At 46.7% G+C, this 26,561-nt stretch overlaps 7 protein-coding genes across 8 annotated transcripts in view; 1 reads left to right on the forward strand and 6 right to left on the reverse strand.

Moving 5' to 3' along the window:
• The first annotated feature begins 572 nt into the window (after positions 1-572).
• Positions 573-1,319, forward strand: LOC111071300. Its single transcript, XM_022362563.2, has one exon. It carries the CDS (start codon positions 616-618, stop codon positions 1,123-1,125), a length of 510 nt encoding a protein of 169 aa, XP_022218255.2. The 5' UTR covers positions 573-615; the 3' UTR covers positions 1,126-1,319.
• Positions 1,320-1,459: 140 nt separating this feature from the next.
• Positions 1,460-3,841, reverse strand: LOC111071304 (glycerophosphocholine phosphodiesterase GPCPD1). Its single transcript, XM_022362567.2, is given in 2 exon segments — positions 1,460-1,592; positions 1,594-3,841. Coding segments are annotated over 2 exon segments (2,133 nt in total). The 5' UTR covers positions 3,682-3,841; the 3' UTR covers positions 1,460-1,547.
• Positions 3,842-4,234: 393 nt separating this feature from the next.
• On the reverse strand, positions 4,235-5,042 carry LOC111071263. Its single transcript, XM_022362511.2, has 3 exons — positions 4,814-5,042; positions 4,684-4,750; positions 4,235-4,620 (listed from the first exon to the last, which is right to left on the reverse strand). Exons 1-3 carry the CDS (start codon positions 4,952-4,954, stop codon positions 4,301-4,303), a joined length of 528 nt encoding a protein of 175 aa, XP_022218203.2. The 5' UTR covers positions 4,955-5,042; the 3' UTR covers positions 4,235-4,300.
• Positions 5,043-5,717: 675 nt separating this feature from the next.
• Positions 5,718-11,261, reverse strand: LOC111071257 (glycerophosphocholine phosphodiesterase GPCPD1). The gene is given in 3 exon segments (XM_022362503.2): positions 5,718-7,661; positions 7,663-8,208; positions 10,853-11,261. Coding segments are annotated over 3 exon segments (1,983 nt in total). The 5' UTR covers positions 10,916-11,261; the 3' UTR covers positions 5,718-6,287.
• Positions 11,262-14,054: 2,793 nt separating this feature from the next.
• On the reverse strand, positions 14,055-16,367 carry LOC111071259 (tRNA (uracil-5-)-methyltransferase homolog A). The gene is made up of 4 exons (XM_022362506.2): positions 16,078-16,367; positions 14,729-16,025; positions 14,253-14,655; positions 14,055-14,197 (listed from the first exon to the last, which is right to left on the reverse strand). Exons 1-3 carry the CDS (start codon positions 16,291-16,293, stop codon positions 14,297-14,299), a joined length of 1,872 nt encoding a protein of 623 aa, XP_022218198.2. The 5' UTR covers positions 16,294-16,367; the 3' UTR covers positions 14,055-14,197; positions 14,253-14,296.
• A 503-nt stretch (positions 16,368-16,870) lies between these two features.
• Positions 16,871-18,789, reverse strand: LOC111071260 (SET domain-containing protein SmydA-8). The gene is made up of 3 exons (XM_022362508.2): positions 17,612-18,789; positions 17,289-17,550; positions 16,871-17,231 (listed from the first exon to the last, which is right to left on the reverse strand). The coding sequence occupies exons 1-3, from the start codon at positions 18,626-18,628 to the stop codon at positions 16,915-16,917; spliced, it is 1,596 nt and encodes a 531-aa protein (XP_022218200.2). The 5' UTR covers positions 18,629-18,789; the 3' UTR covers positions 16,871-16,914.
• Positions 18,790-19,583: 794 nt separating this feature from the next.
• The window catches only part of LOC111071256 (protein naked cuticle), a 40,512-nt gene continuing 33,534 nt past the window's right edge, over positions 19,584-26,561 (reverse strand). Inside the window, exons 2-5 of one of the 2 annotated variants that reach the window (XM_022362500.2) lie at positions 25,032-25,546; positions 22,316-23,188; positions 21,660-22,006; positions 19,584-21,460 (exon numbers count right to left, since the gene is read on the reverse strand). In XM_022362500.2, coding sequence (XP_022218192.2) covers positions 20,395-21,460; positions 21,660-22,006; positions 22,316-23,188; positions 25,032-25,546 — 2,801 coding nt within the window. In that variant the 3' untranslated portion in view covers positions 19,584-20,394. The remainder of the gene's footprint in view (positions 21,461-21,659; positions 22,007-22,315; positions 23,189-25,031; positions 25,547-26,561) is intronic. The other variant, XM_022362501.2, reaches the window with a different exon arrangement.

A 26,561-nucleotide genomic window follows, 5' to 3' on the forward strand; every position in this document is an offset into this window, starting at 1 on the left:
CCCAGATGCTTATGAAGTCGTTAGAGTCTCTTTCCCCCCAGGACTCATCCTCCACAGAGCCGTCGACAATATTGTCACATCGTCGAAAATAATTGCCGGAAATACAAAAGGAAGGCGGCTGGCGCACAGAGATAGAATCCAAGCCAAACCAAATCGAATCGAATCGCATCGCATTGAGGAAGAGAATGAACGGAATCGGAATTGGAATGCGAATAGATTTCCAATTTTCTCAGCATCCATTCCCAGCGGGTGGAGGGGGCGTTAGGAGGAAGCACCACAAGGGAGTCCTTGTCAGTGTGGCTTACGTGGCGTATACTCAACTATAATTAATTACGCCTTTTGTGTGCAGCTCTCTAGTGGAGTGGGGGTGGGAATGGGAATGGGATAGGATGAGGATGATTCCATTTCTTGAGTGGCTTCTTTTCAATTTCAATTGTTGACTGTGGCGCCGCTAGCTTGCCCACTTCTCACTGCCCACATGGGGTCATTCCACTCTCTAGATGGGAAAATCGCAGGCCGGGCGACTATATAAAGCCCGCATCGTTTGCCTGGCTAGCCACATTCATGCACTGCCAGTGCAACAGTTCACAAGGAACAACAGTTCGAACTACTAGGATGGCCCAACTCCATCTGCTGCTCTACTGTGCCACAACTCTGCTGATTGCCAACGCCCTGATTCTGACGCCACAACTGCTGAGCGCCGCCGCTGCCGCCTCTGTGGCCGATAATGAGCAGGGGGGAATCATTGGCAAATCGAAGACATCCTCCTATCCCTTTCCGCTCGACGACGATGTAGAAGGCGTTGAGCTGCCCATGGAGGCCCCAGAGGTCAATGGAGATCTGGCGCTAACGCAGCGACAATCGCAGCAGCATTCCCTGCCACCACCCTGGCTGGAGTTTGCCGACGATACAGCACCGCCCAAGCATCGCACTGGCCACAAGCCGACGATCATCAAGCATCCGACAAACGGCTTCCACAAGCTCTCCTCCCACGGCCATCGCACCTGCTACGTGGAGATCACAAAGCATGTGGAGGGCATCTGCCAGTCGATGCCCTTGGGCAGTGCCTGTGTGACCGATGACTATATGGTCATTTATAACGATGGCAACTGCTCCACCCAGTAACCAGTAACCAGTATCCAGTTACCCGTAACCCGTAACCAGTGTACCGTTAAGTGTGTGCCATAAGTGTCTATGCGGATGAGGAGTACGACTACCTGATGCGCGTTTCTGTGTACTGTGCCCCACAGCAAGCACAACCCAAAAACAAACCAATTTGTATAAATAAATCAATCAAAATAAATATAAAAATAATTATCCATTTAGTAACAAAATTTTCTTATAATGAGATCGATTATTAAATTCTATTCGCTAATCTCTGAAATTTGATTAATTTTTAAATATAAAATTTAAACTAAAACCATACCAAAATTATTTATATTAATAATACGGAATAGAATCATTTTCGCTACTTAAAATTTAGAGAGAAAGAAAGACTTTTAGCTGGGCATTTCCTACGCTACCCTACTCTACCCTATGTTACCCTTCTATCTCAGTTTTGGCCATATTGTTGGCTTTGGTGGCTTTGCGCCCTGGAATGCTCGATGAATTTCCACTGGCCACACACTGAGCTCCAAACAGTTCCAGCAGCTGGGGCGCTCGAAAGAATGAGGAACGTTTCCAGCTGGCTGGACCCACACGATCCATTTGATCGTAGATAATGCCACTCACATCCAGGGCACGGAATTGCTCCAGCAAATGCTCATCCTGCAGATCATTGCCCCACAGGAAGAGCACCTGTTTGAGGTCCAGGGCAACGCTCACCAGCTGCTGCTTCTGCGCAAAGTTTTCCACGTGCAGAGCTGTGCCCAGGATATCCGCGGAATGAGCAAAATTAACAGCCTGCTGGTAGCTCTGAGCTCTGAGATCCATGTAGGGATCCCAGATGTGCGATCTGCCAATGCTCATGAGGATGACGGGAAAGACCTGCTGCTTCAATCTGATCATAGTGCAGATATCCGCATCGAAGCTGGAAAATATCAAAGGACGACCGCAGCCATAGCGAACTGTGGTCTGTAAGATTCTATCCACATAGACATTCTTGTTGAGGCTCTGTGTGGATTCCAGAAGACCCGAAGCCATCAATTGGGGCCACTTGATCTCCACCAGCAGGCCCAATGACTTGGGCAGCGTTTCGTACACCTCCGACAGTTTGGGGAAAATTCTTTGGCTTTGCGTGGGGTTGCGCAGATTGAGGTGCGTGTACTCCTGCAGGCTCCAACGCTTCAGGATGAACACGCGACTGGCCTTGAGCTCCGCGTAGCTTAGTTCCCTGATCAGCACATAGCGCAGATCGAAGCGATCCCTGATCTGCTGATCCTGGCCCGCTGTGTAGAACCCGAAGCCATGCCAAACGATGGGTACGTAGTCCTTGGTTAGCTGCACATCCAGCTGGACCATGTCGCCCTTGACCCTCAGCACGGCCAGGAAACTTTCGATTGTGTTCTCCGTGTGGCTGGTTGAGGCCTGGTAGTAGCTGGCGCCCATTCCCCGATAGCCCACATCCATGGTTGGCCAATTGTCGGGCCAGTAGTGATGGAAGCTCTCCCGCAGATTGCAGGCCTCCACCTTGGGCATGGGCAGCACCACCAAATAGGGCAGGCTCAGCTGTCCAATGGCCATGGTCTGCAGGCTGGCGAAGATCGGCAGCTGTAGGGTGCCGCGACTTCCGCGGATTTGCTCGGGAAAGATGTAGACCTCGCCCAGCGACTGCTTCGATTCCTTGCTCCCCGTCTGATAGATGGACAGGCGGAAGGCATTGTAGATGTCCAGCGGCTGACTGATGCGAAAGATCACAATGGAACCCTGGCAATACTTCACTCCCAGCTGGGACAATGGCCGGAACGAGGAGTGATTGTAGGCATATCGGGAGACCTCAATCCGTGAGTCATCAATCACATTGAGGGGCGTCAGCAGCAGTCGCAGCTTGGCCCTGCTGCCCAGCCCTGAGATGAACATGTGCTCCTGCCACACGAACTTCAACTCAATGACGTACTCGTGCTGCAGCCAGCCGCGCTCCAGGTGGAAGCCACCGCCCACCGAACGGGGATAGGCCTCGCCAAATATGTCCAGGCCGGGGGATCGATAGATCTCGTAGGTCTGCATCATTCTGGCCACCTTCTGGCCCTCCCAGCTGCGCAGAATCCGCTTGCCCTGGCCATTCTTCGCGTAGATCAGGTAGCGGTAGTAGAACCGCTGGCTGGCACACACCCACAGGCGTAGATACCACTTGGTCCTGGCCTTATCCTGCTCCTTCAGCGGCACCGCCTTCTCCAGCTGCCAGTGGCCAAGTGAGGCATGATCCCCGCTGACGGCAATGTACTCATCGGCAGCCAGACGAATGTTGTGACTCAGCTCCAGACTGAAGATCCGAAAGAGGGGCACACAGAGGAAGCTTCGAGCTGATACCTGCCCGTGCGGCTGCTCATCGTCAAAGATCTTGAATGCCTGCAGCTGCTCGGGAGCAAAGACAAGCGTTTCATTCAGTACGGTGCGGCTGCTGGTGGCATAAGACAATGGCAGGGGCAGCAGCAGCAGCAGCGGCAGCGGCAGAAACACAAGCAGCCACAGCAGTATGCTAATTGATTTTAACACATTCAACAACACACAAGATCGATACATTTTTGTTCATTCCACACAGATTTTTGGGGCATCATCATCTCGCCAGCGAAACAAGTTTTCTCTTTCCGATAAAATGAAGTAAGTAAGGCGACCGAAAAAAAACTTAAACTTAAAGACAAAAAAACGAAACCGACGCGAATCCGCAGGCAGGCAACTTGACCCAACGATGACAAACAAACGAATGAAAGAATCTCTTAAAGCTTAGCAGAGTTTTGTTTTCATTGAAATTGGATTTGGCTTTGGTATCGAAGATCTTCTGCGGATGCTCTCTGCATCAGCGTTGATTGATAAGTCCAGCGCCAGCGCGCACACTAATTGAGTTGGAAGGTGGAGAGGTTTAATGATGGCCTGAGCAGGTGGCAGATAATTAAAGCATAATGAAGATATATGCCCCATAAATTAGATTTTAATGTGGGGTGAAATCTCTTTCACCTGAGCAGATCATATTACTTAATTTATGGGCTATCCCCTGAGGCTAGCAGTACTCCGAGAGTATTTAAACTTCGGCTTGGATCTCATTGTTTTTAAGTTATTCGCATATATTTTTGACCATGTAAATTTCTGGCTAAAGAAAGTTGCGCCACAAGAGAGGAGTCAGCGAATGACTCTCGCGATTGCTTTAAATATTTTCGTTATCGACCAGAGGCTTAATATAATGCGGATGGTATTCCAAATGCAGATACTTGGACAAATGCCAATGCTGCCAGGGTTTTTGCTGCTCATTCTCACAGTTTTTCGCCTTCTCCACCAGCGTAAAGTTGTGCAACAATAGATGAACCGTCTGCAGGTAACTATCGACTGCTTTCAGGGTCTCCTGTGTGGGTTCCTTGGCTCGGGTGTAGATGGCCAGGCGATGACGGAACCAGGGCAAAGAGCAGTAAAGCTCCACAGCATAATTATCGTAGTCCGTCATGGTGATGCGTGTCCAATAGAGATCCACTGGAAGTAAATATATATTAACTATATTAATTCAACAGGTTAAAGTCTTCTCATTGGGCTTACGCTCGTTGAGGTAGCAACGTTTCGTTGCCTCTGGATTGCTACCATAAATCCACCAGCCGCCCTTGATCTTAAAGTTATTATCGATCGATTGCTTATGCATTTTCAAGATCATTCAATATCAATTTCTCACCTTCTCTCTGTCAACGGGAAATTCTTTGTATAAACACTGCCACGCCCTGGCCAAACCGATGGGTGACAGCCCCAGCAACAGCCACAGATACAGGCCCGTGCGGAGGCATAGGCATTCCCAATGGCTCTTCCTAAGCCACATGCAAATGAGTTGTGCTCTAATTGACCATAAACTGAACTGGCTGTAGGCCTGGCTGGCACTTACACGACTGGCCGCCCAGCCTTTCTTTCTTTTATGGGTTCCCCGCTTATGGTCCGTGTTTTTGGGGCTCAGCATTTTCATGGTGGCTTTTTACATTCGTCACGATGCTGCCCCATCAAAATGTAAAGCGGATCGAATTTTACAATTTTTCTGTTTTTGTTTTTTCTTTCTGTGTGTAGAGATCACATACATATGCATATATGTATACTAGCTGAAACTGCAAACATTCATGTTTTGATTTAGAGCGCATGAAAGTGGGTACACATTCTTTGTCCATATCGGCACCAATCGTCACTTTCGAAATATTCAACATTTGGCTAGGATATAAATGCCCCATGTACTTGCTGGCATTTTCTCTGAGTTACACAAGAAATTTTAGTAAAGAAACGTCATTACGAATTGAGTGTTACTTTGCATTGCGTGTTTTATTTTTCTACGAATTTCTTTAATCACGCCTTGGTATTTAGTCTGTTTTAAATAGATATTTAAATATTATTAACAATAGTTGAATTGTTCTTCTTGGTGTTTTGTAGTTTTTAAATAGAAATTGCTTGCACAATTTTATAAAACAGAACTTAAACATAGACAAATTAACGCTACAAAATGGTATAAAAATATATCCAATAATTAATTTCATAATTGGAAAGCAATGAGCAAATACATAGCTATATTTGTAGTATTATTGCATAAAAGTTGTTCAAAATTAGTTGCATTGGTTTTTGTTTTATTTGTGTTATTTTTTTTGCAATTACTCGTAGCTTAACTCTTTTGGTTGCTTTTTTGTTGCAGAATTTTTTTGTTAATTAATTCATTTTTTTTTTTTGCATCTGTTGCAGCTTGAGGTATTTAACGATTTATAGCAGGTATTAGGTGTAAATATATGTGTATGTGTGTATATGATTTTGCAATGCTCATTTCTCATCTCATCTCCTTCCTTTCTTTTTCTTTTTGCATCGCTTTCTTCTTTCATTGTCTTTATATTGCTTTGCTACTTAATTTTTGAGGGGAATTCCTCCCATGCTCTCTGGGGAAGATTTCTACCCGTAATTATGGCCAAATGATGGCATTTACTTCTGTCGGTTTCCTATAATTTAATAAACCAAATTATGAAGCTGCGCTTCGTACCGCTGCGTCGCCTTCGATGCCTTTCCTTTCGCACATTTCTCTTTCTCTTACGTTACGTTTCTAAATAAATATACAAAAATTTCTTTACAAGATTAATGATTAACTTAGGCTATGAGCTACCCGCCCCGTCCCGCCCTTTTCACCCCGCTTAGATCCGGCACTGGGCCGCGAACTCGGCCATCAGGGCCGGTGACTTGAAGAACGCTTCCTGCTTGTCATCGGACATGTAGAGATCGCTGCGATCGTAGCATGTGGCCGTGGCCCCGATCTGTGTGAAATACTTGACACGCTCCCGCGAATTGCAGTCATCGCCCCAGAGGACGACAATCTGGCCGAGGTCCTTGGCCTGCTGCAGCATCTGGGCGGCATTCTCGCCGAGGAAATCCTCGGCATGTGGTGCAGTACCGGCCAACTCAAAGGCCTGGGCATTGTTGACGGCTGCCTCGAAGCTCCTTGTTCGCAGGTCAAGGAACGGCTGCCATTTCTTCGTCTGGCCCTGGGTGAGGTACATCACGGGGATGATGTTCTGCTTGAAGCGCAGCATGGTGCACATGTCGGCGTCAAAGCTAGAGAAGATAATGGGACGGCCGCAGCCATGCTGGATCACCTGATGGAGCACACGGTCGGCAAAGAAGTTCTTGTCGATCGTCTGCTCGGCCTCGGAGCCGCCACCTTGGCGACGCTGCGGCCACTTGATCTCCACATCGATGCCCAGCGACTTGGGCAGCTCGTCGAGCACCTCCACCAGCCGTGGAAAGATGCGATGTGCGGTTCGGGTTTCGGCATTGTGAGAGGGATACTCCACCACCCGCCCATTGATCACAGAGAAGATGCGCAGCCGCTTGAGCAGCTCATAGTTGATGTCCTTGATCAGGACGTATTCCAGTTGATCCGGCTTGGTGATCTGCTTGCCAGGCGGCGCAGTGCGAAGGCCAAAGTCGTGATAAATCACTGGCACTCCATCGGCCGTGAGATGAACATCCAGCTCAATCATGTCCGCATTATGCTCGTGGGCACTCAGAAACGAGGCAATTGTATTCTCCCGCTCCGCTGGGGCATCGGCAATGTAGCTCTTGCCATTGCCGCGGTGTCCCACATCCAGATTGGGCCAACTCTTGGGCCAGTAGTGGGCATAGGTCGTCTTAAAGTCCAGCGGCGAGTAGCGGTACGGCTGGACAATGACATAGGGCAAGCGGAGACGGGCCAAGGTCTCCTCGGCGTCGCTGGCCGACTTGATGCGCAAGTGGAGCAATCCCTCGCTGCCCGCCAGCTCTGAGCTGACGAGATTGGCGCTGCCAAGCAGCTCATTGGACATGGTGTAGCAGTCCAGGCGGAAGTGCTGCTGCATCATCTTCTCCAGCGGCACGGTGATGTGGAAGATGACAATGTCGCCCTTGGTGTAGGGCACCCCGAATGTCGGCTGATTCTCCAGCTGACTCTTGCCGTACTCCTGCTTGGTGTACTCTACCTGGAGGCCAGCGGTAATCTCCACGGGCACAATCTTCAGCTGGACATGCTGGGGGATCAAAGGTCTCGATGTCGTGCACCTGGAACATCTTCTCGCCGTTGAACTTGAGCTGCACAATCACCTCGTGATTGAGCCAGCCGCGATGCACCTGCGGCTTCAGATCCGCATTGTCTGCGGTTATGCCAAACACATCGATCTGGCTGCACTGAATCTCCGAGCAGGCGCCCAGGGTGCGGGGCTTGAAGTGTGTCTCCCAGCGGCGGATCTGCTTGTAGCCGGACAGATCCTCCACGTACACAAAGTAGCGGTATTCCAGCTGGCGGCACGACTGCAGCGGCACCGTTGCCTGCCAGTTGAGCTCGTCGAGCGAGTCCAGCGGCACGCAGCGTGAGAGCTGCCATTCGCCCAGTGCCTTCACATCGCCAGTCAGTCCCAGGCGCTCACCCGGCGCCAGCGGAGTCTCCAGTCTCACGTTGAATTCCCTCAGTGTGGGCTTGCAAGTGGCACCGTTGGCACTGGTGGCCGTCTCCAGCTCATTGGCGGTGCCATACTTGATGAGGGCGCCCGGTGGCACGGTGGCGGCCTCCACATATGCGGCACACTGCAAGAAGATGGAGGCATAGGCCAGGATTAGTACGGTGGTGTGCCAGAGGGCCATCGCCATTAGCAATGGAGTCTAGACTACGACTGAGGGCAACGATGCCAGCGCTGTCGCCTAATAAACCCCAGAAGCTCAGATTAAACGTTGACCCCTTGCGGATTTCGTTTCGCCCTGATAAAGTTTTACTAAGCGGAACGCCGTCGAGTGTCGTCCCCACACTCTGCCCCCCCCACCCCCATCTGGCTTTAATTTAGAAACGAAAACAGGTTCGCGCGATAAGCACGCGTTTTAAGTCGCCTTCGCGCCGCGCGTTGCGAGATCACGTGTTTTGTACGGGCACTGGAGCGGGCGGGCTCGACTAAAGATCCAGGCTCACAGATTATTCTAATCAAAACCATTTAAAAACAAAACTACTATACTATCTAAGCAGCTAGTGTAGAATAATCATTTTTATGGCTCGTTTAATTTATTTTTGAATACATTTAGTTGTGCCTTAGGCCCGAGTCTAATGTACGTGCTCGTATATGCGTAAGAGCTGCACTAACGTATCAAACAGCTAGATGACACACAGATAACCCCTAAAACGTTTAGTAGTTAGTGATTTATTTCCGGCTAAAAATAGTCGTTCATATGCGGTAAATCAATCAAAGTCAAGAAGTGTTTTTTTCCCAATAAATATGCAAATTAAGGCGGGGACTTTTTGTGGCTTCTGATAGGTTTGCCCTTTTTCTAAAAATTCCTTCAATTATCACAGCTCCACACATATTTGCACACACACTCTTCACTTAGGCAATCGAACGTTTTGTTTTCGACAGAAAATGCAAATAAAAGCACGCGTTTAAAATCGCTCGATGCTCAAACGTTTTTACCTTTGAACGCAGGCCGCGATAGCCGCAAGGAATTGAATGCACTTTTTGTTGCTTTACGAGTAGCTGCTGCTGACATGGCAGGGAATTGTCGGTGATGCAACTGCCTATGATTAGCCGACACTTGCTGGGCGATATATATAATCGCCATAGCCAAAGTTTATGTAAGTGGGCTGAACCAACCATAAATTATTCCAACTATCACGTGTTGAGCAGCTCCTACACTTGTTTTCCCCTTTATTGAGTACACCAAAGAGGCAACCAACACCCACCTAACTTGCGGAATGTTCAGATCGGTTCTGGCTCTGCCTCCCTCCTTGGCAACATTTCAAAAGATAACTAGAAAAACCGAAAAAGACTAAGCAGTCAAAAGTCGCGTGTGTTAATGAGACATGAAATGCGGTGAAATTTCGCATTTACCATATAGTTTTCTAGTTTCTACATATATGTACATATATAGTTGTATTGTACATAGTTTTTCCGCATTTTTGTATATATATTTTTGGCTTCTTTGCGTTTACCGTGCGTTTCGTAAGCGTTTTGAGCGCGTTTTTCTCGTTCTTGGCACAATTAGCATAGCCTTGTAAATCAATCGGTGTGGTGCTCAGAAATTGCTAGCAAATAAAAAAAAAAAAGCTCTCCCAATGGTTGTGTTTAATATTCAACAAAACCGTATTATTTCTTTTTTGTTTAAACTTTTGATTTTCTCTCAACTTGAATGCTAATTTCCGTGTGCAATTTGAGCTTTTGTGTGGTCGTTCACGTGTTGAACAGTTAGCTTTACGCACGCAAGCGCGCTCTCTGCTCTGCTCTCTCTCAGCCTTTTTGCACATCTGTTTTTTGTTATGGGAAATTTTAGAGTCGTGAAAGCTTTGCTTCTGCTTGCTTCTTGGGGGGAATTTTTTACTTGTTCTTACTTCTTCGTCTTATTTTTAGCCAAAAGCTTTGCTGCCATCTGTTTGCCCAGCTACAATTTCAACTTGATTCTTATCAGGCCCCAGGCTATAGGAGATCATATATCAGCACAATTGTTTATTGCAACTATAAGCTGGCCTGGCATGGAATCTAATCGCAACCATCGCAACAACAAGCACTTGTGCTTGGGGTCGGTAACAGGTAGCAGGCCCCCTCACTCTCTCTCTCTCTCTCAGTATACTGCCACCTGAAACCTCTTAAAATACAAAAGAAATTGAATCACGTGAAAACCCTTTGCCACATGTGGCATTCAATCTGAAGAGCTTTTCGCATTAAATACACAGAGAGAAGTCGTAGCCTGTGTCTGGAGGGGTTGGTTTACTTCAAAACCAATTGAAATTGGAGGTTGGAGTTAGAGGTTTCAAGTTAATGGTTCCAATGAAATGACGTCATAACAAATAGAACTATCATCAGACCTATACTGGATAGAATTCTACGTATTAATATGTATAAACATTAAGCTATAATTTATATCCATTTATCTAGTATTTCCCTTGGTGGCAATTTGGTGCATTAACCCTGCTCCCTTTCCCTTTCTCTCTCTTTTACACTCTCTCATTCTCTACCTCCCTCTCTACTATATATATTGATTTTCATATACTACGGAAAACATGCAAATGTCTGATGACAACAGCAGCGACCTTCACAAACACCCCAAAAAGTCAAAGTCAAAGCTCAAACATTTACAATTACACTAGACATACACAACACAACACACATCATTCCCAACACACAACAGTAACTCCAGCCATACGATAATGCCACAAAAGTACAAATGTTTGATATAGATTTTGGTTAATTACATTTTGCATGTGCTCGTCCATGCCTTGGGATTCCATCGGGGTCAATATCATGGGGACGGACATCTTGTTGGGTTTTTTTTTATTTTAATTGGTTTTCGGAGATGTTTAGGTTGGTCTGGAGAACCAAACGAAAATAAAAAACTTATATCACAGTTGATTTAATTATATTTTTTGCACTACTATATGCCGTATGCGCAATTGTTTTCCCCTTTTTGTTTTTGTTTTGTTTAGCTAGTGGACCGCATTTTGTACTTGTTTTAGTTTTAGTTCAGGCTCTTTTATGGTTGCTTCTTTGTTGCTTTTAATTATGTTTTTTGTTTGGTGTTGTTGGTTTTGGTTTTTGGTTGAAAGGTTTGGGGGGACGCTGAGGACGGTCAGTCGTCACTGCTCCGACGTTGCAGTCGCAACTGTTTCAGGCTCTTGTGGTGTGCGCGCAATTTAAACGATTTCTTTTTATCGAAAATGAGTTGGAGAGCTTTTTGCTTTCTGCTCTGCCTCTTTTGCCCGTTTTCTTTGTGTGTGCGAGAGGCAGAGCCAGAGGCACAGAAAGAAACGGCGACGTTGCCGATTTAGGTACAGTTGCGGCGGCGGTAGCTTACTTGGCGCTTTTTTTTTTCAAAATGTTGTTGGCCTCAGAAACAGAAAAACAACACACGATAATAAAATACAAAAACAAAACAACAAAAAAGCAAAAAACAATCCCATGAAGATTAATCGAATTAGTAATGCCCTCAATCGTCAAGAATCAGAATCAAGATAATATGGGCCAGGTAGAGAGATTGCTAAATAATCTGGAAAATATTAGAGGCTCTTAAAGAAAATTCCATAGATTTTTAGCTTTAAAAAAATTGAAATGGAATGGTTGTGAACAGGGCAATACAATCAATAATTTACCCAATAATCGATTTGGAATGACCAAGTACTCTAGCACTAACCCTTTAATAACCTTTAAGTACTCTAAGACCGCCGTCTATAGGCAAGAGACCGTCAACAGACTGAACCCTAAAACCCAGTATTAAACCATAGTTTTTCGCTTAAGGTGGTTAAAGATGAACAAACAAAAATTGGACACTCTTGTCTGAATAAAATCAATAAATATAAAATGCTATAAAAATAATTCAATAATATTTGATTAAATGCAGACGCAGATCAGGCAGTTGCAAGGTTCCCGAGTTACTTGAAGTTAGTAAAACCCATATACCCCCACCATATTAGGGTAGCTAACTATAAAACTCCTACCCATAGGATGTTGTTTTAGTTTGCGTCGCTACCCAAACACGCAAAAGCTCACAGCTCCGAGCGCACAACACACAGATGAAGATGACGACACGAGAAATACAGTGGAGACCCGGCGCAGCAGCATCACAACCAGGCAGAGCAGGGGTGTGGATCCATGCCACGAGGCTTATTTGCTCCAAAGCGAAAACGTGTTGGTCGTGTGCAGAGCAGAGCCCGCCAGTCAGCCTCGGCACGTGAAATGTTTTTTTTTTTCTGTGCTGTGCTTTTGTGGGGCGTCGGTTGACGATGCCGTGCCGGGCCCTCCTCGTAGTAGTAGTAGTAGTCGTCTCTGTGTGTTGTTCACAGATGTTGAATGGGCATCCCATCCCATCCGGACAAAAGCTCTCTCTTCGTGCACGTCGCGTCATGTCATGGCATATGGCTCTCTTTCCACGAAACCGGTTTGCGTCGGTTGATAGTCGACATTGTTGTTTTCCTTCAGTTTTGGTTTGTTTACATCCCACTCCGCGCTGTTGATAAGACAAGAACTCAATCCCAGCACTATTTTGAAGATATGGAGAAGCTTTTTGCCGAATCTAAAGCTGCCACCGGTCAAGGTCTTGGAAATACTACGTATCATACATACATATCTGTCGATCCTAATCGCAGAATTTCATTTCATGTGTTGCTAGGTGCCTTACAACCGACAATGGTAAGTGTCTGCCAGATATTATAAATAAATGTGTAGTGCCTGCCCCTGCTTCTGTTCCTATTCTTGCCCTTGTTCTCAGACGCATCAGTTGTGCTCCCTCTTCAGATTTGCTTTCTTTGTGCGCGATCTCTCGCTGTGTGTCTCTCTCTCTGTCGCATTGTGTCTTTATTAGTTCGCTCATTTCGTTTTGATTTATAATAATTAAGGTGTTATTTTTCTTTATATTCGTGTCTATAATCATTTTGCTATAGAGGCACAAAACGGCTCATGGGGTCCAAAGTACTGCCTGTCGTTGGCACGTTTAAATATTTAAAGGTCTGCGGGTCGCCGCTCACGAAAGCTTTATTAGATATATATATATAGTATGTATGTATGTATTTGTGGGTGTGCCGCGCCCCTTCTGGTTAGTTGTAATGATTCTCACACTGCCAATTCCGATTCCGTTCTGCGTTTGTTTTCCTATGTTGTTATCCAACATGACATCAGTCACGTTGCTCTGCCCCTCTCTGTTTGGTTCGCCAAAACAATAATATTATTGTGTTGTTTTATACATATTTTGTTTTTATAGCTACAGCTGAGGCTTGTTTACAGTTCTTCGAGTGCTGTGCTGCTTGGTTTGGACCTTGTAACAAACAGAACAGCCAAGCAAAGCAAAACAAAAAATGTACAAATGTTTAGTTTAGATAAGCAAAGGGAACAGGGAACGGAAGGCAAACAGTTTTCATTGTGCAATTAAAACACTGTGTTGCAATAATCATCTATCATCGACAAGCACTTTATAAAGAGTAAAATGCACTTGTAATATTATTAAATTTATTACAAAACCAAACCGCATTTGATAAATGCATATAAAATATAGAAAAAATTACACTTGCATACTCCATAAATGTGTAATTAAAACTAGGGTACCTTTCCACATGTTTATAAACGTCTCATACCTGGTCAGACATGTGATCCTTGGCCCTTGGAAAGGGTCGTTGCACCTGGAACACTTATCACTGATATTATGATTACCAGACGATTTCCGCTTCGCTTGCTACACCTTTATAATGCCCAAAAGATTGCAGCGTTTTGCAATTCTTATCACACGAGCGTCAAAATAGTACTGACGATGATGCCGTTGCTCCAACTTAGAGAGTAACTAGCACTAAATAGAGGAAGTCGCTTGTGTCGATTTTGTCCGTTTCCCCCGTTGTAGCAGACGTCCGAACGGCGTAAATACAATTAAATCAATTTAAAACAATAAAAGTAGGAGCAGCAGCCACTGCCACAGCCGCTGCCGCTGCCGCTGCCACAGTCGCGAGCAGCACAAAGAGACAATGATGGATGGATGGGATGACAACATCCCGTTGCAGATAAGCGAGAATGAGGCATCGTTTGGCTGTCGAGGTGATTGCGAGAATCGCGAGAGTGACCTGAAAGATGAAGAGATTATCAGAGTCCGGTACGCCAAGTCTATAAGAAAATTACATTTGAGCCAACTGTACATCGTGCCGCCCCATGCAACACCCACATCACGCAGTTGATAGCGTCTCCGTGTCCGTCTCAATGTTTACTTTAGTTGTGGTTTCAGTCTTCAATGATTCTGTGGCTGCTGACGCCGACGCCTCTACAGCCTCTGCTGGCGGTGCGTTTTCATCTGTCTTTGTCCTGGGCTCACGCTCAAACAGAATGACCAGCTCCGTGTGCGCTGTGTGGGGGAACATGTCGACGGCCACAGCTGATTTCGGATAGAAGGGTTCACCCTTGTAGTGCTTGGACTCGGGTCTGGCCAGCTCGATGAAGTTGCGCTTGGCGCTGTTTGGATTGCAGGAGACATACACCAGACGATTGATGGCACTCGCCGAACGTATGGCGGCAATGGAACGATTATCTACAGATGAATGGAGGAAAGAGGGAATTTAATTAAAATAATGCCGAGAAGATTGAGTTCTGCTGTTGCTTACGCAGTCCCGCTCTTGGTGGATCCACCACGGCTATCAAATCCACTGGCTTGCCTGGCTCTTCCTCATACATCGCCTCCCGCACCATGGTCTTGATAAAGTCATCCGCGTTGCCCGTAAAGAACTTGCAGTTATCAATTCCATTCGCTTCGGCATTGAACTGAGCATCCTTGATGGCATCGGGTACGATTTCCACGCCCAGGACCCGCTTGCAGTGCTTGGCAAAGGCCAGTGCTATGGTGCCAGTGCCGCAACAAATGTCCAGCATGGTTGTGTCCTTGGTGGGAGCCACCAGATCAATGGCCTGCTGATAGAGCACATTGGCTCCTTCGGTGTTGATTTGAAAAAAGGCCAGCGGACTGATGCGAAACTGTAGACCCTGAATGGTGTCTGTGATGTGGGTGGTGCCCAGTAAATGGTCGACGGGGTTCACCATCTGCCCAGCCTCACGATGCTTGACATCTTGATAGTAGAGGGAAGTGCACTTGAAGGCACTTGCATCCGGCTCCACTTTCTCATAGAAGGACTTTAGCTCCTGCTTTAGTTCCCGCTGTTCGTCTTCACTTAGATTGGAGGAGTAGATGCCCGCCACTAGCATCAGCTCGCCCGTGGCACTCGAACAGCGCACCATCAGCTGCCTGAAGTGTCCCACATTGCCATCTGGATTGAAGGGCAGAAATTTTGATTGCCTCACAAGCTTTTGAAAACTCTGCGCCGCCCATTTTGCCTGGTCGGGTAGGTGCGGCAGATCCTGTACCGCCGCCACCTCCACAGATCCATCGCTGTAGCTGCCCAAGCGGAATCCCACCACGACTTCGCCCTCAGAGTTTTTGCCCACCGTAAACTCGTTCTTGTTTCTGTAGCCATTCACCGTTGGAGAGGGCAGAACTTTGTCAAATTTAAAGTTGTCCAAATGCGGCTTGGCCTGGGGATTAAGCTTCCTCAGTTCTTGGGTATATTTCCGCAGCAGGGTGGACATTTCCTCCGATTTCTGCTGCAGCTGCTCATCGTAGCTGATGCCCGCCAGCGGGCAGGTGGCCTCTACGGCTGTGCGTTGACGTTTGGGCTTGCCATCGCTGGCGCCTTCAGCCGCTCGCTTTTTCTGCAGCGGATCGGCGGAGGCCTTTGCTGCCAGCGCCTTTAACACTCTGCCTTTCCACTTGTACCCATTCAGTGTTTCCAAGGCTCTCTGCTGATCCTCCTGCGTGCGAAAGCAAACAAAAGCAAACTCCTTTCTGGTGGGAGACTTGATTTTCGTCATGTCCAGCTTCAAGGTGTTCTTCAGCAGCTTTTTAAACTCCTAAAAGGGAATGCATTTAGTTTATTGCATGTGGATTTGTCTTGTAACTTACACCAATGCCAAAGTAGCCCATATTCTTCACTTCTATTTTGTATATTTCCGATGTGAACTCATTCCGCTCCAAATAGGCGTACTCCTCGCCGGTTTTTTCCACGGTCACATCGTTGCTTGCTGCTTTTTCAGCATCTGATTGCTCTACGGCTGTCTCCATTGGTTGTGCTCCATTTGGCGACACTTCAGCCGACGTTTCCTTAATTACACTCTCCATTTTAGACCAAATCTTGCGTTTTTTATGCAAAAATTAAAACATAAACAAATCACACGTGCAACACGTGAAATCGATAACGGATGTTTCAGACCTATTCGTACTAGAGGTGTCAGACCAAAGAGGGAACTATCGATAGTATCGATAGTTTGCTTGTAGCCTCTAGAGCCGATCTGGCAGCCCTAAAAACTAAAGTAGGCAAAAAAGAAGAAGATAAATTTTTCGCAAATAGGAAGAAGACAAAAATATTTTCCGCAAAAACATACACACATACTACAATGTAAAGTAATTGTAATGTCAAATGTAAAGTAAATGTAAATTGTCAGGGCAGTACTTAATTAATTGAGTCCGGCAACGCAGTATGCCAGGGAACTATTTAATTGAGTCCGGCAGCTCTGTATTTCAGGGAACTATTTAATCGAGTCCGGCAGCGCTGTATTTGAGGGAAGTATTTAATCGTGTCCGGCAACGCTGTATTTGAGGGCAGTATTAATTAATCGAGTACGGCAACGCTGTTATGAAGCTTGGCGCAAATTTTGAATAAAATTTTAATTATCCGCAATAGAAAAGTGTCTTTTATAGAAACAATTGTATAAAGTTTATTTGGCACATTTTTTTTCAGAGCTATTCGATTTGATTGACCTCTTCAAATCGCTCTAGGGCTCTGTCTAGGATTGCTTGACGCTCTGCCAGCAGCTGCTGCATTTCCGGTTCATGTTGCATAATATTCCCGATCTCCGCCAGCAGCTCTGATGCCCGTTTGAGTTTCTCTTCGCATTCCAGTAGTTCCTCCGATCGCAAGGCCTGTGCCACGAGCGCCTCCTCCAGGTCTATTAGCAAATTGCCGCGAAAGATGCTCCAGCCGCCATCAAAAATGTTGGCCAATTTTAGGAGCTCCTCACACAGCTCCACCTTGCGATTGAGCGACTCCTCACTGAGTTCTGTGGGGGGACACTGTGGGGTTATTACTGTATGGACAAATCCCCTTTGCTGCTTACCATCCATGGCGAGTCCTGGCGCATTTCCGTACAGCTGAGTGAGCGCATATTTGGCCTGCAGGACATGGGTGTTGGTCTCATGGAGATCCACCCGATGGCGGTAGATGAAATCCTCAAAATCCGTGGGGCTTGTCTTGTCCAGCGCCTCAATCTCCTTCTGCAGCTGGGCATCGGAGAGCAGCACTTCCTTGGCGGAACGCTTCAAGTTGCACAGCTGGCACTTCCAGTTGGCTGTGTTCAGGAGCGGATTTACCGAGATTATCTGTGGGAAAATCTTCTTTTATGAGCATATATTCAGTTTCCCACTTCTCCCCCTCACTGACCTTTCCCGCCTTGCACTTGACGCAGGTCTGTGCACCCGCAAAGCTGCCCAACTCCGTGGGATCCTGGCACCTGGCACACGCACAATCGAAGCACTTGGCCTGCCGCAGATGCAGACGCCGCTGGATGGTGCTCCTTAGGGGCTGAGTGTAGGAAATGCTCAGGATTTCGCCCTTGGCAATGGGGCGCTTGGCCAGGAATCGAATGTTCATGTCGTCGTCGAAACGATGCCGCATATTGGGCGCACAGTCGTGCGAGATCATGGCCGCACCAGGAAAGAGAGCTCTTACCTTTCGACGCTCGCGGGGCTGTCGCAGCTCGAAGGTGTTGGTGTCCAGAATGGCGGCAATGCGAAGGATGTCCACCTCCGACCAATCGCGCATGCCCAAAATGGTTTTGATGAACGTTATGAGATTGGCACGCAGCACTTGATACAGCGGCGTCGCCAGGCGCTCCTGCAGGTGATCTTCCAGGGCGGAGAGGCGGGCAAAGCCCTCGGGATCGCTTGCCTTCAGCTGCATGCAGCGCAGCAGCATAATCACACAGTAGGCGGACTCCTTGCGCTCCTCCTCGCCGGGCTGGTAGTTGATCTTCGACTGAAAGTGGCTGCCGGACATGAGCTGGCATTCTGCTCGATGGTGGGGCGACTCCTCGCACTCTTTGCCGCACAGGGGCCAGCTGCAGGAGCTGCATTTGTAGTAGTTGCTGCGTGGCTTTGCCGGGGCCAGCAGATTCCGATGACAGCCCAGGCAGATAGGCGCCGAGGCCACCTTGGGACCCAGCACAAGGGGAGCCTCCTTCAGTATCTCCTCGCCAATCTTGACGTCCCTTGTGGCGCGCAGATGCCGGCCCAGTGTCTCGTTGGTGGCCACCTCAAAGCACTTGCACTCGCGCTTGTGGCCCTGCTTCCAGTGCTCCTTCTGGTGCTCCCGACTGCAGTAGACCACGCTCCGGCAGGCGGCACATAGCTGCGAGGCTCTCGCCTGGCACAGGGCACAGGATGTCAGCGATGAGGACATTTATGTTTATGCTAATCTTCCACTGATCTTCGACGTACAAGCTAATTCCCCTGTTCACCGTGTGTTTGCGTAATGCGCAACGTTTGAAAATTTACTGAAAACCCCACATCACATTTGTTCTGTTCTAGTGTTCTTTTTTCGGACTCTACTCGCGATCTATCTGCCTGTCTGCGAGAACATATTTTCTTTTGTGTCTCCGTGCTGCCAAAATAAATCCAATCCGATGGGACGCTAGAGAGATCTTCTCTCCGGTCTCCGGTCTTTCTCTCCTATCTCCGAATCTCTCTTGTCGCATGGCGCACGACGGTTTAAATTTAGATCTCATCTCTGTGTCGTTTGTTTCAGAGCCAAGACAATGTCTAATTTGCACGGCCGGCAGCTTTTCGAGTATTAATGTTTTGGTTTGGCTAAAAGTTTATCTTACTCTGCGTATCAGCTAGCTTTTGTCGGCAGTCAGAGTTCGTAGCAGTCAGAGCTTGTCTTCTTTCCAATTGTTGATCAAAAAATATTTTGTGTTTGGTTTTTCAAGTCATATTTTTATATCTCTTTTAAGAGATTCTATAAATCAATAAAAACCGAAATTAGTCAACAGCTTTATCATTGATTTACCAAAAGACTTTGGCCCAAAACCCTACCTAAACTTTTCTAAATTTAAAAGTTTCTGAATAAAAGAACTACCATGATTCCCATAACTAATTCAGATTTCTCCCATGTTCCATAGTAAAAAACACTCTCTAAATGAATAATTCCATTTTTAGCAATTCAATAATTTATTTAGTATTTTCTCATTATGTTTAATGTTTTATGTTTAATTGGAAATCAGTCTTTTTTATTTAAATAAGAGTTAAATGCATTTTGTTTTTGTTTGATTTGATTGAATTGATTATTTGATTGATTGATTGGTTGATGAGTAGATAAAAAAAAAATGAAAAACATTACAAAAATAATAATTGAACTAAAATTGTTTTGTTTTTGTTTGTTTTTTGCTTGTTTTGTTTTGTTTAGTTGCATTGTTGCTTGTCTTGTTGGCGGTTAGTGTTAGAAACTAATTCTAGTAGTGTTTAAAATTAAATTGGCTTCGTAAAACATAAATATACACGATATCGGTAGAAAACTTAAAATTCGCATTAAGGAGAACATCGCTCCACTCCTCTCCTGATCCTTTCTATACACCTAAAAAGCGTTGCATAAAATTTCATATTATAGACAACAATTTCATTTAATTTAATAATTTTCACTAAACAATAGAGTCATTTTCCACACATTTTCAGTTTCCTTTTTTTTGTTTTGCTTTCTTTTTTTGTTTTGCAAAGTTTTAGTTTTTTAAATTTATTCAGCAACACAAAATGCTTGGGCGCAACATGCTGCCAGCGCGCTTTGATACGTGATATGTGTTGCTGCAACATGTTGCTAGGTCGATTAGCATAGCAAAAAGCGGTGATTTGTTGCCAAGGCAAAAGGCGCATTTTAATTTTGGTTTTTTGTTTTGTTTTGCATAAGCTATAGAAAGGCTAGTCTATATACGATAATATACCCACATGCCCATGGGGCAAAGGTTCAAGTGGTTCCAGACATGGATGGTTCCAACCCGGACTCTAATATTGTTTTGTTTGATTCGAATAATTTTTTGGATGATAAATTCTAACATTAAATTACAATTGGCGCTACTTATTAATTCATTTAGAGTGAAAACATAAGCAACATTCAAATAGTTTTTAGTTTCATTCGTTCTAGTTGTGGGTTTAGTTTTTACTTGGGGTTTTCCCTCACACATCCTGCTGCTCCTTGAAGTGATGGTAGTGATGGTGAATGTGCTCGTGCACATAGCGATGAATCATCGAGCTGGAGACACTGGTGTCCAGCTCCACCTCTTGGTGCGCCTCTTCATCGACCTCCAACACCTTGCCACCCTCGGTGACGGCCTCGGCCACAGCCTCGCCCACATCGTCATTCAGATCAATGAGGGTGTCGGTGCTGACGACCTTGCTGGGTGTGCTGGTCAGCGGTAGGCTGGCCGGCAGATCCTCCTCCTCGCTGGCCAGCAGATGGGCGCACTCCAAGGCATCGCCAAAGATCTTGGAACCCGTCGAGCTGGAGCTCGAGGTTGGCAAACGCTGCTGCTGCTGCTCCTGCTCTGGTAGAGATTCCTCCTTGGGTTTCAGTGGCTGCTGCTGTTGGTTCTGCTGCTGCAGCTGCTGCTGTTGCTGCTTGTGGCGATGTCTGCGCTGCTCCCGCTCCTTCTGCTGCAGCTGTTCGCTCAGCTTAGCATAGATGAGATTGCCGTAGTTCTTGTAGTCCTTGCTGGATCGCTGCTGCTGCTGCTGCTCCAGTCGCTGGTAGCCTTGCAGCAGGCTCTTCTGATTGTGACTTTTCTTGGGTATGGGCTGCACAGTGGCCACATTGCTGGGCGTCGGTGGTGGCGAGTGGGCGGCCGAGCCGCCGCCACAGATTGTGGCATGAAGGAACGAATCGTAGCCACAGAGATTTAGCTTGTTGTGGGCACTGTTGTGACTGTGCTGGGCGGCCAGCACGGCCGGATTAATTGCCAGCTGCTGATGGTAGATGGGTATGTGCGGTTGGGGATGGTCGTGATGATGACCTGGCCCCTCGATGGCCGCCGGTGGCGCTGCCTGTGCTGACGACGGAATGCAGGTGGCTGCTGCCGGATGGCTGCAGGGTGGACTGCAGCTGACCGGAGACTGGGCGGCAGGACTGTGGTTGGCAATTAGTGTTGGAATTTTCGATCCCGTACTGGAGCGTTGGCGTTGCTGTTGTTGTTGTTGTTGTTGTGCTGCCGGTTGCCGTATGGGACTCACATTGGCTTGGGGTTTTCTGTGTGCAAAAGCAAAAAGAAAAAACAAAAAACAAACAAATTTGACTTCAATTAGTGGCTGATTGCATGGGGCTATTTGTCAGGGATTTATGTTTCAATTAGGGAATCAGAGGGGGTGGGAATCGGGTCGCCAAAAAAGAAAAGCAAATGAGTTATGATGCAGGATAAGCGAATGACGCTTGGGGGGATTTTGCTTACCCATTCAGCTGAAAACACAGACGATTCTTCTCCATGCTCTCCCTGATGATGCTAATCAAATCGTTTCGATTCAGCGCCGATTTCCAGCACTCGGCGGACTTGCGCTGCTGCTGATGGGATTGGGATTGGGACTGGGATTGATGATGGTGGTGACGTGGCTGACGCAGCTGCACTCCATCCAGCATTATCTCCGCGCCACTGTGTGGTGGTGGCGACACCGAGGCACTCTTATGTGCCGCCTGTGGCTGCTGCTGCTGCTGCGACTGTGGCAAATGGCGGTTCAGCCAATTGGCATCATTGCCCACCGAGAGGCTGCGCTGTCGCGTCTCCATGCAGTGATCCTGGTACTGTTTGTGGTTCAATTTGTTGTTGTTGTTGTTGTTGGTTGATGGTTTAAACAAAAAATACAAAATAAAAAAAACAAAATTAAATTATAATTGAGAAATAAAAATGAATGCGGTGCAGAACAAAGCAAAATAACAAAAACAAAAGGCGACTTTTAGGCATACGGGGAGGGGGAAAGGTTCGTTGGGGGAGGAGGGCACAGAATGTGGCCAGGAGCTATGCTGTGCTGAGCTATTTCCTAGCCACATTTGAGGGGAGATTGTTGTTTTGTTTTTGCCATAATTTGTTTTGTCTTGTTACCTTGTGCCTACCTTTTGTTTGCGCGCCCTCCGCAACATCTTCACGCGCTGTGTGGCCTGCTTCATGTAGATGTCCTGCTGCCGCTGATGGTGCAGCTGGCGATGCGATGGACAATCAGCCACATCGTTGCCACTCGGCTGTTGCTGCTGCTGCTGCTGCTGCTGCTGCGGCTGTTGCTCCTGTTTGAGATTCAACATATTCTCGTAGGTATTGTCCGGCGTTTGCTGCTCCGCAGCCCCACAGCACTGCTCCAATTTGGCGCTGCTCTTCTGTTGGTGATATCTGCCATGACTATGATGGCTCCTGCTGCCACCAGCACCGCCCTTGGTGCCACTCCCACTTGGCTGCTGGTCTGCTGCTGCTGCAGCCAGTGTATGTGCATCCTTCTCCTTGTCGCTGTTGCTGTCATCGTCCTCGTCATCGGACTTAATCAGTTTGCGCGGTCGATACCGATGCTGGCGGCGTGTGCCGGCGGATGTCGTTAGCGCTGCTCCGCCGTTCACTTGTTTCGCCATGGCTGCTGCCAGTCCCATGGGCAACTTCTTCAGTTTGTTGTTGTTGTTGTTGCTGTTGCTGTTACTGTTGTTGTTGTTGTTGCTGCCGCCGAATGCTGCCGCGGGCAGGGGCACACCATCCATGGACGGCTGTTGTGCGGATTTCGATTTACCCTCGGGACTGACGGTGAGGCGCACATTGATTGTCTTGCTGCCACAGTGGGGCACCACCACGGACTTGCCAATGGACTCGTATATGGTATACACAATGCCCACAATGTCGTCCTTTGTTATCTTGCCATGATGCCCATCCAGATCGTAGAACGTGAACGAGAATTGCAACGGCTGCGAGGATTTGCCACCCTCAACGGATACGTCGCAGGTGAATTCCTGTTTCGGTTTGCGAATATGAGAATGGAAGATAGATTTGTATGAGTACGGGATAGACGGGAATTGATTGGAATACAACTGGGAGTCAACTGGCAGCTGTATAGACTAGGCAATGATTTCTAATGAAAATCTCTGCTACATATATTTAAAACATATTTTTCTACTTCCTACTCCACTTTCCCACCTCAAAAACCCCGTTGCTTAGTGGCAACAATTTCCCAGGCCACAATTTAAACTTTTTTGGCAACAATTTTTGAAGCAGCAGCAAACTAAAAAATAAATATTGCTAATAAACTTTGCCACATCCAATTTGAGGGTACACTACAAGGGTTTTGCTTTTGTTTGTTTGTTTTGTTTGGTGCAAATGCAACATGTTGTGTGTATGCCACAACCGCAGCAGCCATGTGCCACATAAAAACAACAATTAGAAGCAACACCGAAACCAGTCGAAATTTGTGGCCATAATTTGACTAAATATTTAATTTGCTTGCCAGAAGCACAGACAGCAGCAGCGTCTGATGTCGGGGTGGGTTATGGGATGGGGGGGGGGGGACCATTACCATTGATAAAGTGCTAACCGAAAACACAGCAGCATCCAACAGTTTCAACTGCTGCTTCTCTCCTCTCGTCTCGTCGTATAAATAAATATAATTTCCTCTTGGATGCTGCTGCTGCTGCTGCCTTTCTCTCGGCTTGTAGATTTTTAATTGCCTCTGAGTGCTTTTCGTGTTTTGTTGCTTTGCTTTTAATGGTTTTTATTGAATTTTAATGTTTTGATATTTTTTTGGCACAGAATAACAAGAGAGAAAAGACTAGAGGACTCTGCCCCGTAGCAGCAGCAGCAGCAGCGAAGGAGAATGTTCTTCCTCAGTGGGTGGTAATTGAAAATTGCCGGCGCCCTTGTGTTAATGAAATACTTTTTTTTCCCACTCTCCTCTGATATTTGGTGGGTTGGAACAACAAAATGAAGCTGTAGCTTGTCGGGCAGCAGCAGCAGCCATTGAAATTTTAATTAAAAGCACATTGAATTGTTGAGTTTATGTGGGCGATGTGCGCTGTGGCCCAGTGGGCCATGAGTTATGGCCAACAGCGGAGAGAGGGGAATAACAGCAGTAATAACAGCATGCGAGTGGATTAAACTTGACCAAAACAACCAACCCAGCCAACACCTGGCCGGAGGGGTGGTGGGTCAGAGGCTAACAAATGGAAAACTAAACATCATTTAATTTATCATGATATATTTATAAGCAGACGATTGTTGGAAGTAAAAGCTTATTTGAAGCAGTAACATGAATACCCTTCCTTCTCAGATATAAATTTGCGCTTAGATTCAAATCTAATATCTATACCATACGGAAATATTTTAATATAAATTCACCCACATTTAAATTAAATATATTTCATACAAATTTAATATAATATATTTATTTTGAAATGTTTTATATTTCGATTAAATATGTGCAGTATTTAATAAATTTAAAATATATTTAAATCGCATTGAATTCTTTTTAATTTCACTATGTTTGCATGTAATCTGAATATTTAGTTTAAGTGTGGGTGCGCTTTGCGCTGTATCTGTGGCATGTTTAATGCCCAGATGGGAATACCCTTTACGCTTTTGGTGTATAGAGATGAAGTGCTCTATAAATATTTGGGTTATGAAACAACAATGGGAATATTCCATAAATTCCTACATAATTGAACGGAGAATTGGAAATCAGAATTGGAATATAAAAATAAAATGTTTATGGGATTTTGGATACTTGACTTTGCCCTCGTAATTAATAATCTAATAAGCTTATCAAGTTATGGAGCTGATGGACTGATGGACTAATGGACTCACCTCCAAACGGATGCGCTCCTCCTTGTGGTGGTGCAAGTGCCGCGAATGTTGCTGCTGATGCTGTTGGCCTGTGGGCTGGGCCGCTGCTGCTGCCGCATCGACCACATCCTCATCGACGCCTGTCGCCGTCGCCGTCACCGTCTGCTGTTGCATATTTGCATATTTGCCATGCTTGCCCCCGGAGCTGCTGCTGATGCGCAAATGCTTCGTGTGGCTGCCACTACTGCTCATGTCCTGCGGCAGCTGCATGGGATGCTGATGGTGATGCCTGCTGGCGTGGGTATGGGGCAGCGCCTGGTGATGCTGGTGCGCCTGCTGTTGCAGCTGCTGCTTGTTGCCAGCCGCACCGGAGGCATTGCCCGGCGGTGTGGTGATTATATTAACCACTGGCGATCGCAGTTGTATATTATTGTCACGTTCGCTGACCAGCAGCAGGTCGGGCGGGGCGCTGCACGAGGAGGAGGCACGCACCTGGTGATACATCAGCTCCTCGGAGTCTGTGGTGCATTCCTGGACTGCAAAGACACAAGAAGATAGGGAAAGGATACTTTTAATTAAAATGCAAAGTGGCATGAAATTGGCGGCATCAAAACAGTGCCACCTCATCCCCAACCCCATTCCCATTCCCATTCCCCCTTTGCTGCTGCTGCTCTTTGGCGCTATCTAATCCCCCCACAGAAAATCCCCAGACCCCAGAGCACATTTCCATTTCCTCCCCCTCCGTTTGTCGGCTTTTGGCGCCTTTGAGTTGGCTGCTTTTCGTTGGCGGCTTTTGCAATTTATTTGCAATTTGCACAAAGCGCATTACAGCAACAACAGTAGCACAAAAAAGTTTATGCCTCAACGCCAACACAAAGCGATGGCGACCAGGCGGCCAATGCCTTTCGCTGGCACTGGCAGCCGCTGCAGTCTGGCCGCCATCCCCCCCCTCGAGACACTTGAAAGGCGACTGCTCGGAGAGCATTCCTAATTAATGACGTAGTCGTCGTCGGCGGCGGCGGCAGTCAAAGTTTTCTTTTTTCTTTTATTTTTAATTGAAATGGCTACAGTATTATCTGGCTGCTCTGGCTGGGCTGGCTGGGCCAACAGATGAGCAGTCTACCACGATGCCACGTTCTACGGTCTCATTCATTACTCATACGACGCGTTAGCCGCATAAAAGTGGCTAAAAGTTGGACTGTTTTGAGGGTAACATATTTATCCTTACATATCTGCTGCTTAGCCATGGCAATGTCTTGGCGCTGCCGCTCCTTTTTCCATCTCCATCACTCTCAATTTTTATAACTTTATAAACTTCAAAGAACGCAGAAGGTATGCAGCCCAGTCCTACCCCCTCGCTCCACTTGACACACAAATCCCAACACCAAGCCCAAACCCTGTAGCCACCTCCCATGCGCAGTAATTCACTTCTCTGCTTTCTTGGGGCTGCAGCCACCCACAGAAACGCCACCACTATTCGCGGCCATTGTATTTGCTGCTTCATTTTAATTAATTAGCGCGCTTAAAACAAAAACAAAACAAAAAAACTAA

This window comes from Drosophila obscura, unplaced genomic scaffold (assembly GCF_018151105.1).
Source record: "Drosophila obscura isolate BZ-5 IFL unplaced genomic scaffold, ASM1815110v1 contig_1, whole genome shotgun sequence".
Classification (NCBI taxonomy): Eukaryota; Metazoa; Arthropoda; class Insecta; order Diptera; family Drosophilidae; genus Drosophila; species Drosophila obscura.